The 20,007-nt window shown below is 34.6% G+C and overlaps 3 protein-coding genes across 6 annotated transcripts; 2 read left to right on the top strand and 1 right to left on the bottom strand.

Moving 5' to 3' along the window:
• Nucleotides 1–1,396: 1,396 nt before the first annotated feature.
• Nucleotides 1,397–4,784, top strand: LOC105647327 (zinc finger protein CONSTANS-LIKE 15). The gene is made up of 4 exons (XM_012233357.4): nucleotides 1,397–2,453; nucleotides 2,812–3,015; nucleotides 3,555–3,820; nucleotides 3,906–4,784. The coding sequence occupies exons 1-4, from the start codon at nucleotides 1,536–1,538 to the stop codon at nucleotides 4,006–4,008; spliced, it is 1,491 nt and encodes a 496-aa protein (XP_012088747.1). The 5' UTR covers nucleotides 1,397–1,535; the 3' UTR covers nucleotides 4,009–4,784.
• A 3,090-nt stretch (nucleotides 4,785–7,874) lies between these two features.
• On the top strand, nucleotides 7,875–10,114 carry LOC105647328 (leucine-rich repeat protein 1). Its single transcript, XM_012233358.4, has 7 exons — nucleotides 7,875–8,155; nucleotides 8,259–8,391; nucleotides 8,815–8,886; nucleotides 9,214–9,357; nucleotides 9,508–9,579; nucleotides 9,662–9,733; nucleotides 9,838–10,114. The coding sequence occupies exons 1-7, from the start codon at nucleotides 8,074–8,076 to the stop codon at nucleotides 9,911–9,913; spliced, it is 651 nt and encodes a 216-aa protein (XP_012088748.1). The 5' UTR covers nucleotides 7,875–8,073; the 3' UTR covers nucleotides 9,914–10,114.
• Nucleotides 10,115–10,326: 212 nt separating this feature from the next.
• LOC105647329 (hydroxyproline-rich glycoprotein family protein) lies at nucleotides 10,327–19,115 on the bottom strand. Of its 4 annotated transcripts, none has more exons than XR_002285931.3 (12): nucleotides 18,652–19,115; nucleotides 18,032–18,104; nucleotides 16,724–16,798; nucleotides 16,473–16,534; nucleotides 16,321–16,389; nucleotides 15,315–15,343; nucleotides 14,996–15,203; nucleotides 14,648–14,920; nucleotides 13,972–14,025; nucleotides 12,580–13,570; nucleotides 11,509–11,587; nucleotides 10,327–10,985 (listed from the first exon to the last, which is right to left on the bottom strand). XR_002285931.3 is itself a non-coding variant. In XM_012233362.4 (11 exons), exons 1-11 carry the CDS (start codon nucleotides 18,763–18,765, stop codon nucleotides 11,577–11,579), a joined length of 1,959 nt encoding a protein of 652 aa, XP_012088752.1. In that variant the 5' UTR covers nucleotides 18,766–19,115; the 3' UTR covers nucleotides 10,327–11,576. The 4 variants fall into 4 exon arrangements, 1 of the variants encoding a protein (XP_012088752.1); XR_002285932.3 differs by having other exon boundaries at nucleotides 10,327–10,970; XR_002285933.3 differs by having other exon boundaries at nucleotides 10,327–10,598.
• Nucleotides 19,116–20,007: the final 892 nt, after the last annotated feature.

Raw genomic sequence — 20,007 nt, 5'->3', positions numbered from 1 at the left:
GACACTTAAAAAATAACTTAATTTGTTATTGCTATCGATATAATAATTAAATAGAAATCTTAATAATGGGTTATTAAATGGATAGTGTTAATATAATCCTTTATTTAGTTAAATGGAAATTTATAAATAAGGTTGATTACCGTGAATAGAATAAGCAAGTGTTTACCTTAAAAAAAAAAAAAAAAAAAAAAGAACAAGCGAGTGTTTGTAATAAAAAATATATATATATAATAGAAAGGTAAGAGGAAAGACGTCATGGATGACGACGTTTACCGTCTCGAGAGCAGCAAATTTGCCGTTTCATACGACGATGTATTGTTTAAAGCTCCATTTATCACTTTCCACGTGTTTTTTTTTTTTTTTTTTTTTGTTTAAAGAAAAAACATCTGGATATTGAATTTGCTAATTGCGCTATTGACCCATTTAATATTGAGAATTCAATTCATTAATATCTTGAGAGGGAGATTGTTTGTGTCCGTACTTTTACAATATGGTCCCCACTTACTTTTATATATTCTCATTAAGCCAACTACCTAAGACTTTATGCCAATGTTAGTAGTAATCTCCCTCTTTTATTTTATTTAATTATTCAACTGCTGACTTTATTTAATTATTAACCAAGAAATTGCACATTGTATAATCTCTCTCCTCCCATATTACTTGGATCATTATTTTGTATAAACTTCCTTTTTTTCTTCCTTTTCAATGATAAAAAACATTTAATTTTTTAATTTTCCTTTAAAAATAAGTCATTTTCAAAAATAAATAAAACTTCAATTAAAAATCATTTATAGCCACACGTGTGTTATGATAAAATCATAAAAAGATATCGCCAATGCAAGAAGAATTTAATTAAAAAAATATTTTATAGAAAAAAAGAAGAATGAGACGATGATCGTTGTCTATTATATATAAGGTAAAGTCCTTAAAAAAAAAAAAAAAAAAAAAAGAGAAAAGTGTAGGAATTGTTAATTATGGGAATGACACACCCTAATCCAAATTAAAAAATTTCAGTTGCTAATTACTATAACAAGAAAGCTAAAAGCGTCATGTGAGTTTTATTATTATTACCGATTCAATAACGCTGCAACTGCAACTACCTGCATCCGCCCGCGACTGCGATTTCGCTGACCAGATTATCTGCAATAATTTCCACAACAGCCCTTCTAGTCAACTAATCCGACGGCTAACATCAATCGGGAAACCCGATCGATGCACCGTATTATGTTAAAAGCATTAAATACTAGCTCCGAGGAGAATGAAGATAAAATATGCCAGCTCAGCAAAAAAGGTAAAGATATTTTTGCTCTTTTTCTAAAATGGGCTCCATCTTTTTACAAATTTATCCTTCCATGATAATCTTGTGCTTCATTGCACTCTAACTACTTTCCAAATACAATACCAAAAGGTGAAAAATGTCTCTCTTATTTCATCCCAGAAAGCCACACTGAACAAACCTCTCTGCGTCTTGTCGTTTTTAGCTCTCCATACCATATATAAGCTTTCCCTCTTCTAGGGTTTTTCCAAGCTTAAAGATGGGTAGCCCCAAATCGGAAACCAAACAGAGTGTTCCTTGCGATTTCTGTAGCGAGCAGGTTGCCGTTCTCTACTGCAGAGCTGACTCCGCCAAGCTCTGTCTTTTCTGTGACCAGCATGTGCACTCGGCCAACCTCTTGTCGCGGAAGCATCTCCGATCCCAGATCTGTGATAACTGCGGCTCCGAGCCTGTTTCTTTCCGTTGCGGAACCGACAATTTGGTGCTTTGCCAGGAGTGCGATTGGGATGCCCACGGAAGTTGCCCTGTTTCCGCCTCACATGATCGGACCCCGATCGAAGGGTTCTCAGGTTGTCCCTCAGCGCTGGAGCTGGCCTCAAAGTGGGGATTCGATCTCGACGAGAAGAAATTGGATCACCCGTTGATTCAGAGCTGGAGCGGTGCTGGGACGCAGGATTTGGTGATGCAAATCGAGCCGTGGGCGTTTAAATCTTGTGATGGTATGAGTTTTCAGGATTTGATGGTGCCTAATGACAAAGCCTTCGTTTATGGGAATGTGAATAGTGTAGATATGGTGACTGCCTCGAAGAGGCATCAGAGTCCTTGCTGTGGGAAATACAAGCAAGCGATATACAAGCAGTTGGTGGGATTGTTCAAAAGAAATATGATGAATGGTGACACTGGCGGCGGTGATGGCGGCGGAGAGAGTATGATGCCGGTAACGCCAACCAGGAGTGGTTGGCAGGAGAATGTGGACACAGTTGATTTTGGGAATGGAAATGACGGAGTTATTGACGCTGCCGGTGCTGGTTCTACAATTCCTCAGCAATCGTTTCAGGAACAGACGCCGTACGCCTCCTTGTTTATGTTGCCGTCGCAGATGGATCTGAAACCCAGTGGTCGCGTGGTTCCTGGGGATATAATGTGGGACAGTAATGCCAGTACTCATGGCACTCAGGTAACTTCCTTCGATTTTTTTTTTTCTTTGGGAATCATCATAAATTTCCCGCTTTTTAAAAAACATCCCTTGTACAGTCATTGTATTCCCAATTCGCTCCCAATCGTGGGATTGCTAGGAAAAATGTTTCTTCCTTTTCATGGCATTGGTTTCTCCGCTCTTTGTCTTGTTTGGTCACTTTCACAATATTCAAGTTAAGTTTAAAATTTAAATATATTGTGACCACTTAACCGAAAGTCTGGGGATGGAAATTTTTCAGAAAATTTTTTATAATTGATAAAGCTGCTGTCTTCAGTAATTTGTTGCAAAAGGATAACTCGCATCAGGGATAATCAATAATTCCAGCCCTTGCTTGCAGATATGGGATTTTAATTTAGGACAGTTGAGAACGCATGAAGAATCTGACCAATTGGAAGTTGCATATGATACGAGCAATGCTGGGTTCACTATAAAAAATATTGGCGAATTCATGAAAGAAACTTCATTGAGTAGCGCAAAAATGTTGGGAGATATGTACCAGATCAATTGCCCTATTACACATGATGATATGGCATTATTTAATGTAAGTACTCATTATAACTATACTATTGTTATAAAATCTCTAGTTATAATCTTGTTTTCGACAATTTTTCTGGTAAATGTTCTAGAATATAATTGATGTGGCTTGAGTTAATAGGTGACTTAAAGTGCTTGGGACTACTATTTTTGTTTGTGTATTACAAAACCTTAGAAGTTTTGCAATGCTAAATCAGCAACGGTTTCTTCATATAGTTCTTTTATTTTATTTTCTAACATTTGATTTTAGTTTTCAGTTATGGTGTTATTCAGTATAACTAGAGTGGTTCTTTTTCGAATGAACTGTTTATTCTCTGCAATTATTTAATTAATGTCATGCCTTTTGCTGTTTTGTATATCCTAGTAATCCATGTAAATCATGCAGTTCAATCCCAGTTTTGAATAATGAAAAATATATTTGTTTTCGACTTTTAAGTATGTGATGTTGGTCTGATTATATACTGTTAATTTATTGCCTATTCAACCCAATCTGTGCACAATATGGGTCTCATGTTTGTTCTATCATTGGGTTGCATGAAACTGCAGAACAACACAAATAACCCGACAGCCAGTCAAGGTCCAGAGACATCTGAAAGCAACAATCTACCAGTAGCAAAGGCATCATCAGAATCAACTTTTGGTAAGTTGAAAGGGTCTAGCACATGTAGAGATATCCAGTTCATGGAAGAGAAGATTCTTGTGAGAGGTGACAGCATGAGAACAGTGCCAGCAACCAAGGCTGACATAGAGCTGCTGGCAAAGAACAGAGGCACTGCCATGCAGCGATATAAAGAGAAGAAGAAAACCCGAAGGTATATCTTCATTGGTGCATCTCAGTGCTAAGCATTCATCAAGCATTATATAATTCCCGAAATACTAAAAGTTTGTTTTGTACAGATATGATAAGCACATACGATATGAATCAAGAAAGGCGAGAGCCGATACAAGAAAGCGAGTGAAGGGTCGGTTTGTGAAGGCTAGTGAAGCTCTTGATGGATGAAATCCTGCTTAGATAGAGCTCCTAGCTCTAATTGTAAATAGTTTCAACATTCCTCCCACAGTAAATGTAAAATTCAGTAGTCCCTGTTTCTTTGCATTATCCCTGCGCATGCGTTTGAAGCATGCAACCCCCCCCCCAAAAAAAAATGCAGTTTCATTTGATGTTCTGGCAGTTCTTAAATCATAGCAGCACACATGACGAGGGAGAAGAGCAGGTGGCTTAGGTGAAGGGACTAATCTTTCACCCAGCTAATATCACAGTTAACATGGTGTAACTTATCTATCGATCAGTATAATTAAATTATTTTCCTTTTCCCGAGAGAAACAGACTTGAATAGGTCGAGTTGTTTTTCTTACATGTAAAATAATGTAACCAGGTGATTGCGCTTGGCCATTTTTGATTACGACTTGTTGCTGGTGCTGTGATAGCTCGGAACCAAATTCATAAATCCACCGTTGGCTGTCGCAGTGGGTGTAGATGGGCCGTCGGAATCAATTTTTTATCTTTTTTTCTGCAGTAAAAATCAGTAGCACTCAAATTTGTTTTTCCAAATAGGTGATGGTGGACCATCAAATAACCCTACTTACCATGATTTCAATTGTAGTTGGAATCCGCCAGGTCTTGCCGACCCATGTGCTTGGTCTGGCATCATTAGGGAGTAGTATTATGTGATAAATCTGTCAACTTGTAACTCAAATTGGTCTCTGTACTTTGCATTTGCACTCTAATTGTTGAACAGAACGACTGCCAACAATTTTTTTGTTGGGCTTTATCCATTTTCAAGATATTTTTATGCAGTATTAGTAGCATAAATTGGTCCACAGCCAGCCATTAAGCTCTGTGAACTTGGGCATGCAACACGACAATTGTGCTGTCTTACAGCCCATTTTCACATTTCGAAGCAACCATTGATTATCAAACGAAATAGGTCATTTTAAAGGATTGAAGAAAGATCGCAAACTGTTAATATATTGTGAAAGCAACATGAACATGAACTCATCTACAATTCCTTAGAAACACATAATTAATTCATCAACAATTTCTTGTTTGTATCCTAATGAACTCATCTACTTGTTTATATGCGATATTTCTGATTAAGCTTCTATCCCCACTCAAGACTCGTAGTTCGTCTTTGTTTGTTGCTGTTGCCGTTATAGCAGTAGACTACAACTCAGATTGATATTTATTAATTTAATTTATTATTACTTGTGTTTGGAGTGAGTATCATACACAGTGTATTTAATATTCAAACTTAAAAATTGTATTTGACTCCTAATTTTCCTTTCTGCCAAGTCATTATTATGTCCTTTGTTTTTACACTGTTCTCTTTACTCTTTACAAAAGCTTTTCTTTTCTTTTCTTCTTTTTTTTTCCCTCTCCTTTCTTGTAAAAAACATTGATAAATCATTCATTTTTCAAGATTTTGTTCTCAAGAAAAATATAGAAAGCAAGGGTTTAAATCTTTATTTTTTTTTTTTTCCCCTAATAAATCATTGAATTATAAAAGTCTCAAGTAAGTGAATACAGAATAGTTTTGGTTCACCCACAATATCAGGGTCGAGACCTTTATCAGAATATCATTTTATAAATATGTAAAAACAGTTAATAAACAAATCTTGCATGAAAGGTTAAAAATTGGTCAACCAAATTGATTGCTTTTGCTTGTTTGTTGACAGAGGAGACACATATATATAAATCGAAGAGAAAAAGGATGGTGGGGTTGTGATTATATACTCAGTGATCCATCCGTATGGAAATCTTTTGCTTTTTTTTTTTTTCTGTTTGAAGAAGAAGAACAAAAGGCTTTTTAAGCATTTGTTCCAACTTTTTCCAATTCCATAATGAAAGTAGAAAAGAAGAAATATTAGTGCATGGCTTAGTCAATTCACTCCTTTTAAGGAGTAAGGAAGAAAAAGAAGACAACAGGCTCATCTTAATCTTAATAACATATCCAATCTAATCTAAGATTGATTACAAGTCTGAAAGGTGGTGATGTCTCCACTTTTAATTTTGGTTTTTTCTTCCTTGGAAACAATTTAAATTTAAAATCTCTCACAAAGACTCAGATCATATCTGATTCGTTTCTTTAACTAATCTTTATTAAATGTAAGTTAAAAAAACAAAAAAGACTCAACACAACATAAAACCAATCAACGATGGACCCGTCTTCCACTACTGCTACTCAATTAAGTCCAAGCTTTAAAAGATAAGTGTCACATGACAATACTCATGCTTTCTACCTCATAGTGGGCCTCATCCAACCCAGCCATAGCCATCTCTTCCAACTTTTATCCCACAAACTAAAGTGATTGATTCCATCATTACCGCCATAATTGTCCCTAAAATGGCAAATGTGCATTTTAGAGGTAAATTTGAATGCGATGAGAGGGTTTGTATTTGCAAGACCATGAATTAGGTTTAGAATTAAGACAAAAAAAAAAAAAAAAAAAAGAATGATAACTGAAACTAATTACTACAATTAAGGTATGAAAGGCCAACTATTTGTTATTGAAATACATGTTTTATTAGTGTAAGTTTTGTAATGTTTTGTTTGGTTTTACGTCTTAGGAATTTGTTCGGTAAAATTAATTATTTTAGTTTAACTATTTAACAAGTGTTTCATAAAATGTTAAAGAATAAAATAATAAATACTATATTATCGAACATTATAAATAATAAAAATAATATTCTAATTTAGTCAAGACATTTAAAAAAGTTATATAAAAAACTGTTGCCGAGCTCGTTGGCCTCCCAGACAAATAAAAAAGAAAATGTTTGGAAGTAAGATGTTGCGTAAGATGGAATAATTGGAATATGAATTCCTTCACGCACATAATAGTTGACTTATATATGTTCACTAGAATAATACTACTTCGTTTAAACTGACCTCTAGTGCAGAATCTGAGTACCTATCTTTTATTATTTAAATTAAATAGACAAGGAAAAAATATATATATATATTTTCATGCGAACAAGTAGTGGCAGAGGGATCACGAATTTGGCTTGTATATTATATTAAACCACGCATTTCCAAGTAGTAATGTTCTTGTATTTGAATGGCTGTTTGCGTTCTTTAGGGTTGTCCATATCTCCATTTAAAAATCGCAACAGCAAAGATGCTTACCTTAAATAAAAACAAAGTACATATATATATATATATGTCTGTCTGAGACAAGAAATTAAAATTGAAGCTTTTAAATGGTGCTTGGGGAACATTTCAAACTATGAAATGGACAAGTTTCTGTCTCAAATATTCTCCTCTATCCACTTGTAATATTTCGTTTTTATATATGCATCTTCCATTGTTTTTTTTTTTTTTTTTAAAGCTTTTTGAATGAAAATTGATACAGCAGGAGCATATTCATATCTTTAATTTTGTTTAATATATTGGAATAATCGTTTTTTCAATTTGCAGAAGGAAATGTCATAATCACATGAGTGGTCCTATATGAACAACACTCCTTTAATCTGCTCCATTCTTATTTCTTACAAAGTTACCTGCTTTAGCCAGTAAAAGGGCTGTAAGGAAAATTTTGGTTAAATCATCCAACAACTAAACGATGAAAACTAGTCATGGACTTTCATTCGATTAATAATTATACAATGAAAACGTGATATCACAGGTGAGATATCTTCACTAAAATTAAAAATAAAGGTGAAACTGTAAAATATAAAGATTCTTAGCTCTCGTCGTAAAGTGTGCTTTCGAACTTGTGTTCTTATATTTAGAAGAATTGAGATTGCTTAGCATTCCAATCAACGTATTGTTGGCTGGAGTATTATGTTTATTCGAGCTATAGAGTCTATTTTAATTATCAAGCGTGATAACTGTTTTGCTTTTAGTATTTTTCTTTTTTCTTTTTTCTTTTGTTTTTCCTCCATACAAAACAAACCAGCAATCCTTTTTATGGGCTCTATAAATTCCACCAACATAGGGTTGATTCATTGCTTCCAATCTTTAAGCTCTTTCTCTCTCTTTCTCTCTCTCTGTACGTAAAAGAACAAATAATCATAATATTGACTCTATAGTCTATAGCAACTAAAAATACCTTTTCAACTTCTCTAATGGCGATTTGTACTTTGTTTCATCTCCTCGTTCTTGTTCTTCTATCAATCACTGGAGCACCTATAAATGCAAACATAGAAGGTAACAAATAGAGTTTTTTTTGTGTTATTTGGGTTATTGTCTTTGAACTTATTTTCTGGTTTAATCTATATCTTCTTTCGTGTTTTAATTTATGCATGAACAGGGGATGCTCTGTATGCGTTTAGAGCAGCAGTGAAAGACCCGGAACATGTTCTGCAGAGCTGGGATCCAACCTTGGTAGATCCATGTACTTGGTTTCACGTTACCTGTGATGGTGATAATCGGGTCACCCGATTGTAAGAAACATTTACACATCTCTCTCTTTTTTCTCTTTTCTTGTTTTCTCTTTTCCTATTTTTCTTGTCTGTTTACTTCTGTTTTGTAGTTATTGTTTTGTTTTGTACTTTTACTTCTTTCCTGTCACTCAAGCCTTTGAAGACAACTTCTTGTCTTATCAAAGATTCTGCATAATTATTTTTGCTATAATTATTCAAATATTAATACTCACTATACAGTATTTATAATTTCTCTCTTAACTTCCAAGATTAAATTCTCTTAAACTATAAATAATTATTAGAAAATTAAAAAAAAAAAAAAATTGTCCTTAGTTACACACGTACATGTGCTTGTATGTATGCATTAGGTAGGGAAATATTTTGTTATTAAGATCATATATTATTTTACGTAATTAATTACGTATTATAATTTGGTACATGCAGAGACCTTGGAAATGCAAAGCTGTCGGGCAGTCTAGTGCCTGAGTTGGGGAAACTCGAGCGCCTTCAATATCTGTAAGTATGCAAATTTTTAATCAGTGAATCTTGCATTAACGGTACAGACAAAGTACACAGAAATGGCTAAGAAGAATATTAAAAAACTGATCAATTTGTTTAACTAAAACAACAACATTTATTATGCTTAGCACCTACTCCACCTGCCATGCATGAATCAATTATATTGGTTTTAAATCGCACATGAGAACTGGAACTACTATTTGTTATTGATATAAAGCTTCTCACATGCCTGAAAGCGATAGATAGAGCTGATTGCTGTGTGTAAATATATATATCTGCAACATTTAATAACACCCTGAGATGGTTTTGTTTCTACTGTAAAAGGGAACTGTACATGAATCAACTTGTGGGTGCTATTCCTATGGAGCTTGGAAATCTCAAGAGCCTTATCAGCTTAGATCTTTACCATAATAATCTCACTGGCTCTATCCCATCGTCCCTCTCTAAGCTCTCCAATCTCAATTTCATGTAAGCACTGTTCTTCCTCTTCTAATGAATATTTTTCAAAAGAAAACAGCTTTAACGTCAAATAATTGGGTAATAGTGTCAGTTTCTTAACAGCTTTAACGTGTTATAATGAACCTGGTGTGGATGATGGGTCACGTAATGTCTATGCAGGAGACTTAACAGCAACAGACTGACTGGAAGGATACCGAGGAAACTTACCAAACTTGGAAGCCTAAAGATCCTGTAGGTTATCTGTTTAATCCCCAAAATATCCTTATTGTTTAAGAAAATAATAATAATAATCATAATTAATTGGTTTGTGCAGTGATGTGTCAAATAATGATTTGTGTGGTACCATTCCTACATCTGGTTCATTCTCTAAGTTCTCAGAAGAAAGGTGACTGATTAATCAGAATCACTTAAAGCTTCTTTCTTCTCTGTGTTATAATGTCTTTTAACTGTTTTGTCTATGTGGGTTTTTGCTTTGTTGTTTGGATGCAGTTTTATGAATAATCCTAGACTGGAAGGACCAGAACTAATGGGATTTGTGAGATATGATGTAGGAGGAAGCTGTTAATATGGCACCCAGATGGAATATGTTGTTCTTACCACTTCCATATATTCACTCTTTGTATGGGAAGGGGAAGGATCTTAGAGACTTATTAACTAAAGAATAGAGCCACTTTATGTTAATGTTTTGGCTGTCACTTTCAGCCAGCTGTATTTTTTATTTTTGTCTTATAATTGTAGAGAATATATATATACAGATATTACCTAATCCTTGAGGATCGATTTTTGAGCACCAGTTACTTACACAGAAACAAAGGATGGAAAAATTTATGCCTTTAGTCTTAATTATTACACTAATTAATTTAGATTAATGGTTTTGCTGGAGAAATGAAGCACAACTAGATCCATTATTGGGGCTAAAGATTCTAGATGCTTATTGATTAAATATCTAACCGCTAGAAGATTAAGAAATTATAGAAATTGAATACACGAGAGAGGTAACTGCTTTATTCCTGCCTGGAAATGGTTAAATATGAACAAAACATTCAAAGCTGACAAAGAAATTATACTTCTCAATCAAAATTTGTTTCCAGGGTTAACAAAATAATCAAGGGGAATATTATTGATGCAACAACTAGTTTCCCAAAAACAGGCTAACTCATTAGTGACAGAAAAGTCTGGAACTGTCAAGGCTAAGTACCGAAGCTCGGTGAGAATCCTATGCCGCTTCTATAGGCTGCTCCGCTTGTTAGCTGGGACAAAGCCAATTTCCACAAAGTCATTGCCATGCAAGATCAGAACTAATCTGGAAATTAAACTCTTAGCACCACAAGCACAAGCACATTCTATGAACCCAAAACAACTCTATGCATGAAAAAGTTCTCGATAGAGGAGACTGTGTTAGTTGTAAGCCTCTTGAAGATCTTCAAGCCTGTCTGAAGTGGAGGATTACAATTTACAACATGCCGTTATGGTATCTCTATCATTTCAACTTTGAACCATGACTAATAATCATAATCCACATTGTCGCTTGCAGTTTAACGAGGCAGGCTTCCAACAATTTTGTTCCTTCTAACAGTCTTTTTGAACTGTGCTCCTCCCCGCCAATATGTCAGCTCCAAACACTAGGAATACATAAACTGAGAAAAATGAAGATGAGGGGGCAATCAAATGCAAGGGAATGGAACCCATCAGCATTCTTGGTAACCTCCTAATATGAGAGTCTAAAGTAGATGCTTTATAATGGATCACACTCTTATTGAGAGGAGATCGACACTTCAATAGAAGAGGCATGCATAAGAATCTGCGTTTATGTTACAGGGGAATAGGCCATGAGGATGGATCCCACCGGAAAGAGAGGGGGAGACAGTTTAATTTTTTTTTTTTTTTATTTCATAAGAATCAAAGAATGATACTTGTCACCATCAAAGATCAATTAGAAGGCAACGATCAATTAGAAGGCAACGCAACACTGGTCTCAAATAAAAGGGAAGGAATTTGGCTATTATGGGAAAGTACAAAATTTCTTCACTAATGAAACATCAAGGCAATCAGTTATTTAAATGATGCCAGGTGCTCATCATAAAAATTAAGAAATGGATTAAGAGAGATAAAATGATAAACAAAATGATAGGCAGTATATTTACAGATCTGCAACTGTACCAGATGATGAGAGAATCTTAGAATTTGATGCTGAATTAGGAACAAAATTATTGCCACAAGAAATGAAATCAATCTGCACCTGTATACAAATATGTAATTTAGAATCAGAAAAATATTACATAATCCAAGATACAAAAAGAGCTACAAAGTAGTTGAATAGGACTGACTACAAAGTTAACAGATAAATTCTTGGTTTTCCGTGTTGTGTGTGCATTTGCCCATGCATATTGTGTGTGTATACATTTGTGCACGTATCAAAGATGCCTGCTCTTAAATCCCCCACAAATGAGAGATGATCTAACATATTGAGCAAAAGCCCCAAACAAGTTTCTTCTAATCTTGTAAGGGAATAACAACCCAGAAATACCAATTCAAGATGAACATAGAATGATAAGTTTTATAGGTGCCTTCCCTATATTCAAACACACAATTTTGGTAATTCTCTAGAATAATATCAACAAGTACCCACCATCCCCCTACCCCGCCCAAAACCAGTGCCATAAAGATTTGACTAAAGCATTTTTACATCTGTCATCAAGCCATCGTATGCATTTATGGTCTCTTATTATCTAAGTAGTACATTGCTAATGTTTTACTTTCATTTTCTTCTATTTGAGTATTTTAGGAATCACACCCATTTCATTCCAAAATTAGCCACATTAGGGTAACACGAAGAATCAGAGCAACATTGCCTTGACAGCACACTAAACTGCGATTTTCACATGTAAACCCACATACACTCACGCACTCACATGCACTTACGCACTCACATGCACTTACGCACTCACATGCGCATGATGAAAGAATTTTAACAACAGGAAAGCCGACTTCTCTTCAGATTGGATGGCTATATATGGGTTTCAGCTCACAACACAATTTTCAAAGCCCTCCCAGGTAGTATATTTTCATTTACATTGAACAACCCTAGTAGCACCACAATTCGTGAAAAGTATAGTGTTTAGCTTATGCGCAAGTTAGCCATTTTAATTACCAAAAAAAACCCTCCTCTACAACGATCATAACTTATCTGAAACTAAAATAAAAATACAAAGGTATCAGATACTGAATTACCTCTAATTTGAATAGTCTGATTGACATTCTCAGAAACAGTTAAGGAAGGCCGGATGTTAGATAAAGATATTGGTGTCAAAGGAGGTGAGGACATTTCTTCAGCCATCTCCAAATTCTGAGCAGTTTCCTCTGGCCTATTCAATTCCATTGCTCGAGGACTGTGGGATGGTATGGAGAAACTGCGTGTAATAGCCTGAGAAGGCACAGGCAATGGAGATGCGACCTTAGGCACCAATGTTGTACCTGTATGATGCATTTGACCTTTGTGAACCAAAGGAGCCGAATGACCAACCAAATTCATAGGCCTCGTAGACTTGGAGACTGACTTGGATGGGGGCCTAGGAAGCTCATGAAGCTCATTTATTTTAGGCGACGACAAAAAAGTAGGGGAAGCTGGAGGAGATAATTTTGGAGACACCCTAGGAGATGATGATACCAGTTGCACCCTTGGCTTCTGCAAAGGTCCAGAATACAATCCAGGAGGCTCCGCTGAAAATGGTTGGGAAGGCCATGCCTTACTTGTGATGGGACCGGAAAAGGCATATCTTTTGATTTTCTTGGAATCTGACCGTGAAATTGAGAGTCCCTCAGCCACAGGAGGAGGTAGACGAATGGAAGGAGTAGTCTTGTTGCTTTCCCTAAGTACTGACTTCGCATTCTTAATAGTGGTTAAAGGAAATTTCTCATGCCCTATTAGTTTTTCATATTTCTGTGGTTCTAAAGGGGATGAATGCCACAAATTGCGTCTACTCAAACTTGTGTTAAATGTTTGAGGAACTAGACTGCCCGAAACAGTAGAATTTGAGAACTTTGTATCAACTGGGGTAGGCAGTACATAAGTGTTGAACTTTCTTGTATATGATGGCCTCATCTCTGTTGTCCTTTTAGCTGGATCAGGTTTAGTTTCAGCAAAAAGTGGAGCTGATTGACTGCCTACTCTAGTTTCTCCCCTAAAAGAAAAAGATCTCCTGACATTTTTATCTTGATTTTCCTGCAAATCCAACAGAAACATAAATCTCAATGTTGCAGAAAGGCCCCAATGCTAAAAGATGCTTTAGTGCAGGATATTATCAAGTGGTCTGACAGAGTAAATAAATGCATAAATACGTGCATGAACTAATCCCATTCCAAATTATTTCGTCACAGAAAACTTAGGAAAGATTGATATTATTTTAAATTATGCATTATAGTTTATTTATTTTCTTAATTATTCGTTTAACCTGTAATTAGATTTTCAAGGCAATTCATTTCGTCGTCACCATCAGTTCAAGTACAAGGATGGTAACAAGGAAAGTTCCAGCCTATCCATATCCATTGACAGGTCTCTGTTGAGCAGAACTGCAATGCCCTTTCCGTACCAAACACAAAAAAATTACAGCAATTTCTTTTTACCTTTGCTGCTTCTACTGTTGCAACTTGGGGAAATGTAACATCCATCATATCCAACTGCACAAAATGTCACAGTAAGATGAAGCCCAAATTGTATAGAGTGTGCGCTAAAGAGGTGATGCACCTGGGAACTATAAAGAAAAGCATGCCCAAAAATATGGCACTCGTGCACAAACAACAAATATAAAATGCTAGCAAAGGATTTTTTTTAACTTCTTGATAAAGGTAGCTGTAAGAAAAACGTTATTACTTCTCATTGTTGCTCTCCACAGGTTTATTCAGCTAAAACTTCATTACTACAAATTTATTTAATATATTGTATGACATGTGATACAAGATTCTAAGACTAAAAGATTCAGTATATTGCATCCTTTGCACGAAGCTAAAATTTCTTAAACCTCTGGAATTTCAATATCAACAGGGTAAGACTAAAAGGCTAAACCTAGAATTCTAAATTTGCATGCTAATAACTTTAAGTCTACAAATTTTACTCATCAAAGAGAGAGAGAGAGAGAGAGAGAAAGGTCATCAACTTAAGCAACATTTCTTTTCAAATTTTGTCCACGATATCAAAAATAACACATTATGCATATTATCACATTCGTGCAGAGTTCATTAGAAATAAATGAACCCAAAGGCCTGGTAGCTTCCCTTTAGCAACAATACACTAAACTATTACCTCCATTGAGTTTCTTGATGTAGAAACAGTTTGCTCCTGATCAATCTGTCCATAGTCAAAACTCAGCTCCCCATCATCAGTTCCATCATGGGTGTCATTGTCGTTGTCAACATTGTCATCATCATCCTCTTCATCATCATCATCATCATCGTCATCCCCGTCATCATCTTCAAGTTCACTAAAGAGGTAATCTATATGTTGCTGTTCAGCGACTAATTTTACATGTGGTTCAAGTGATTCAAGGGATTTAAGAGCTTTCTTGAAGAAGCACAACTGTTTTCAGCCAGGAAGAAGCCATATAAACAATTGTTCGTAAGGACAAAAAAAAGTAAGAACAAGAAGAAGAACCTGAGCAGCATGGTGCCGTGCTGCCTGTGTCAGAAGACTTCGAGATTGCCCTTGCTTTAGGGATTTCAGTCGAAAAACAAACAAGGTTGCCTCTTCATCATATTCATCATGAGCTGTTTGTAACTGCTGCATAGCTAAACCATCTGCTTTCCCGCTTCTTCCCCTTCCTTTTTCTCTTTGCCTCATTATCATGTACTCATAAACACTTCTGTAGATCAAACAACAGAATGAGAAGATATCTACATCAATTCTATGCTTGAATATTGTGGGGATCGTGTCGTATGTGAGTTAAGCAGGTGTTATAAAGGTTAGTAAGGACCTTTTCTCATCACATTGTCGCTTCATTTCCTGAATAAGCAGAGAAGACCAAACTTAGCTGAAAATTAATTTGAGCGAGAAAATATGTGCAACGAGGAAAAGTTGGAGCAGTTTCCAAGGATAGAAATTCTAAAAAAGCTTTTGAAAGACAAAGAAGAACACATTCAAACTCCAGTGGGCCTTGAACAATTAAAAATTAAGGGGAAAAGGAGCACTTTCAGATGCTTGAACATTTCACTTTGATAACAAAACCATCAAAATTTCCTATAAGGTTTTCCAAAAAGTCTAAGGAGTCCATAACACCCATAAAGAGTTAACATAATTGTTGGCAAACTTAGGCCAGAGAACATGCCAACATTTCTTTTAGAACTACATGGAACTACGTTCAAAAAATGGAATAAGTAAATTTCAATCACTGATCCAATTCTTTACTCAAAAGTATAGCCCAAATGTAGTTCATTCACTGCCTGAGCCACTCACAACCAATGCTGCCTCTTAATAGCTTTCCTTCAACTAAAAGAAACAAGCCAATAAAGATCGCAAACACATACCAGCCTTCAGAAAATGCATAGATTTCTTTTGTGCTCACTATTTCACATGTTAAAGAATTTCTAATAAATATTTCCACTCAGTGACTAATTTCCCCATAGGAACTAATATCCAGAATTGATATTTTCCACTCTTGAGCTGTCCCAGCAATTCTATAGTTAATCTCAAATTCTAATGTTTACTTAGCAATGAATACATGTGATGAACCCTTAGCCAGATTGTAAAAAAAAAAAAAAAGGAAGCAGAGGCATAAGTTCTGAGAATTTTGAAGAAATGCCAAAAAAGAAGAATAACAAAAGAAAAAAAAAAAAAAAAAGAACATAACAAAATAGAAATGTATGATCACTTGATTACCACATATACAACTGTCACACGATTGACGATTTATAAAAGAACAAACACCATTTTAACTCATATAGACTTATAGGAACAAGTATCAAAGAAATCCAGAAACATACCTCAACATTTCGAAGTTCATTGAGAAGAGACTCTGATGGAATTGTAATCGTCTGGAATATGTGAGAACGCTGAAACATATAAATCCACACTTTGTTACTATGCCCCATAAAGTTAGATGATAAATAATAGCCCACTCATGACAAGAACTCACATAGCTATCGACAAGTTTCTGGAGTTCAAACTGCACTTTTCCCAGCATGATTAATACCCTACCTGCAGAGGACAACAAATCACCATCAATAACAAATCTCTTCTAACACTATCCTGTTTCAGTTTATGGAAGTAATATCATGAAAAATAAATCAGTCCACATTTGAGATGCCAAAGTCTTGGATAAAGCATTTCAAACTTCGCAGCAAAGGTAACTAGAAGCATGCTGGTAAAAGTTTTCATTTAACTTACCACTTTCTTCATCATCATTCAACGCAGTTTTCTCAAGCAGACAAGCACCCATTTCACGCAATGATTCTGAGAATTCTGAGCACAATTGAATTGCATAATATCATTATACTAATGGCAGAACTATAAAAAAAATTACAACTACTATGCTTTAATTCCAAACAAGTTGAAAACGGCTATATGAATCCTTTGTTTCTATTCCATTCAGGTGCTAGATATTTAAACATAATGAAAGAGTTTCCAACCAACAAATAATAATGTAATATGAACTAATACTGAAAGAAATCATCAAAATATCAGTCTTCAGGAAAAGCAAACACCACAAAGACCATGCAAAATATGAGAATTGGAAATGTTAGGAATATATTGGGTTTACCATCCCAACTCATATGGTGCAACATGCACAAAGACCAAGCTTCCACATCTAATTTAAATGCAAGAAAAATTTTAGTTTCAAACAACATAGAGAAATACTCAAACATTAGTATCATGTCACCAATCTTGTGCAACTCTTTGGCTTCAGTTGTATCTTATGCAGGTATAAACAAAAACTCCATCGAAGTTGTTTGTTAACAATTATCAACAGGACAACAACTATGGAGAATGTAATATGTTCAAAAGCCAGAAACTGTGGGTTTTCTTTTTGCCGCTAAATTTGATTTTGTTTCCCTAAATGGTTGTGTAGCTTGCTTAGCTGTTTAACCTTCGTTCATGCACAAAATAATTCTTGCATAAACTACAAAATCCCATGAGCGGTACCACCAGGAGACACGTACACCCATACACAATATTTAAATTTCATATGGTCTTACTTCAAAATAGGAGAACTCCCTCTGTCTCTTTCATTCTCTCTCCTTACATGATAGTGAATTGGTGTGCTAAAATGCAATCACAGCCTTTCCAGTGTTGCCTTTAGATACAACTTGATAATCTAGGCTTTTTAAGACATAGCATTTGTTTCTATATTCAGAATGTTGTCATATAAGGATATTCTATCAAATGAAATTCCATTATTAGGTTCACTAAAAATTCCGAAGCAACATTGGTAACCCATTATTATGCAGACAGCTGCATAAATGGCATCTATCAAGAAGGATAAGTTGGTAAGAGCTTTTGTGCATGCAACAAAAGCATGCAGTTTGCAACATCTTTTTTCTTTTCTTTTTTTTTTTTTTTTTTTTTTTTTTTTTTTTTTTTTTATGGGGCCTAAAGGTGTAAATGAAGAATTAGAAAAATGTTGCTAAATGGGAAACATCAAGAGGAGCGTAATTCTGATAAGTCATTCTGATCTGCAAAGAATAGAAATAGTACCATAGGCACTGTTAGCAGTTGCTGCAGCTGCAGAAAGTAAGCTATCATAGCAATCTCTCATGTCCTCCATGTCCTAAGAAAAAAGAAAATCAGCTAGGTTATTGGCACTGCTTGAGCAGTCAGTACAGTAGAACTACAAAACGCGAGCGACCAAAAAACAGATAATTAATTTTTAATCATCACTAGATACAATAATAAGCCACCAACACACTTCTAGCTAATAGTTCTGAATAATGGTTAATTACAGCAAGCAATCATGACTCTTCCAATTATACCTAGGAAACAAAACCAACGAAATTAGTGAGCAATCAATCATTTCAATACTTTTCATAGCACTGACCAAATTAGAAGTTATCTATTTGAACAAATCATAGAAAAGAGATTAAGCAAAATAAAATTTTTCAAAAACAGAAAAGAATTTTATCAAGCACTAAGAATTCTGTACTCTAACAAGGTCCCTGCTTATACTGAACAAAGAGTGACACGCGAACATCAAGTTTGGTATCTGAGAAATCGCTTCGCTAGAAAATGAAGAAAGCGAGAACAAGAGGTGATGCCTGTTGTTAAAAAATTCAAATCTCTTTTCGTTTGAGCAACCAAACATGGAGATGGAGGTGTACCTGAGAAGCCTTATCAAGCTCGTTGAACAAAGTCAAAGGGCGATATTCTCTTCGGTCCTTGTGGTCACCATGTCGAAGTGCGAATCCTCGCAATTTCCTGAAAGACGTTCTCATTTTCTTTCCTTTCCTTTCCTTTCTCGGAAAGATAAAGAGAATCAGATTGAAATGGAAGAAATGATGGAGAAGCTGAAATTGAAAGGAATTGTTATGAATCAACGAAAAATGGCAATATCTTCCTCAGGCTACATACATTCTCTCTCTCTCTCTCTCTCTCTCCCCCTGGTTACGTCACCAGCAAATATAAGATCCCTGACCCAGCAAATATATAAATCTCACCATATTTTCTCATTTAAATTAAATTTAAAAATTTTTGGACAATTGTTGCTTCTTGACTTCCTTGTTTCTTCCTTCTCTTATCTTCTTCTTCTGCATGTTTTTTCTTTTGCTTTTTCTTTTTCTTGTTTTTTCTTAAAAGTAGTGTGTATATATATATATATATATATATAATTATGGTCCATGGTCGAATTAGAATTCACCACCTCTACTTAGAGGAATGCTATAAGTTACCGACTTACTGCAGTTATTACTACTATTAATGAGAGATCTTAGTGAAACGGTGCGGCATGGATAAGGTTTTGGATTTTTTTTTTTTTTTTTTTTGTGAAATTTTAAAAGTATATTATTGTTTGGCTAAATAAATATTTGAATCTATTTCAAAAAAATAAATAAATATTTAAACATAATATAATTTGTCATAAAATCTAATGTTGATTAAAATTAGAGTAATGTTGGTAATTTTCAAAATCCTTAGGTAATATTTTTTTTTTTTTTTTGTCTTTTTTGAGGGTAGGTAATATAATTTCTTTTTGTCAAAGGCTATTTTCAACATAGATAAAGAAAATCATGAGGGAATATTACCTGTTTTTTTTTTTTTCTTTACTTATAAGTCAAACTAAACATTTTTATAAATATTTCTTACTGTTCATAAAAATTTTACCAATTCGATTATTTAATATAAGAGTTGTCTATATTGTATATATGTTTCACTGTATTATTGTGGTTCCTTGAATTTTTCAATGAATAAAAAATATTGATGCTTAATATATTTGTACAATGACAATTTGATGTGTGGCAAATTTGATATTTTACATATTTTTTTAATATAAATTATTGATTTTTACAATTTTATTAATTAGATAAATGTAATTTATAAATTGGAATATCTAATACATGTAATTTTACAAATAAAATTAATGGTGCTAATATTTAAAAAAAAAAAAACAAAGTTAGGTCAGCTATTAGCGAAGCTAACGTGTAATGTAATTTAATTCATAAGTAACAAAAATAAATTAATGC

The sequence above is a fragment of the Jatropha curcas genome, chromosome 2 (assembly GCF_041381405.1).
Source record: "Jatropha curcas cultivar XTBG-Jc1 chromosome 2, XTBG_Jcur_1.0, whole genome shotgun sequence".
In the NCBI taxonomy this organism is placed as follows: domain Eukaryota; kingdom Viridiplantae; phylum Streptophyta; class Magnoliopsida; order Malpighiales; family Euphorbiaceae; genus Jatropha; species Jatropha curcas.
The sequence above is the reverse complement of the archived record's forward strand: the minus strand, read 5'-3'. Positions and strand labels throughout refer to the sequence as shown.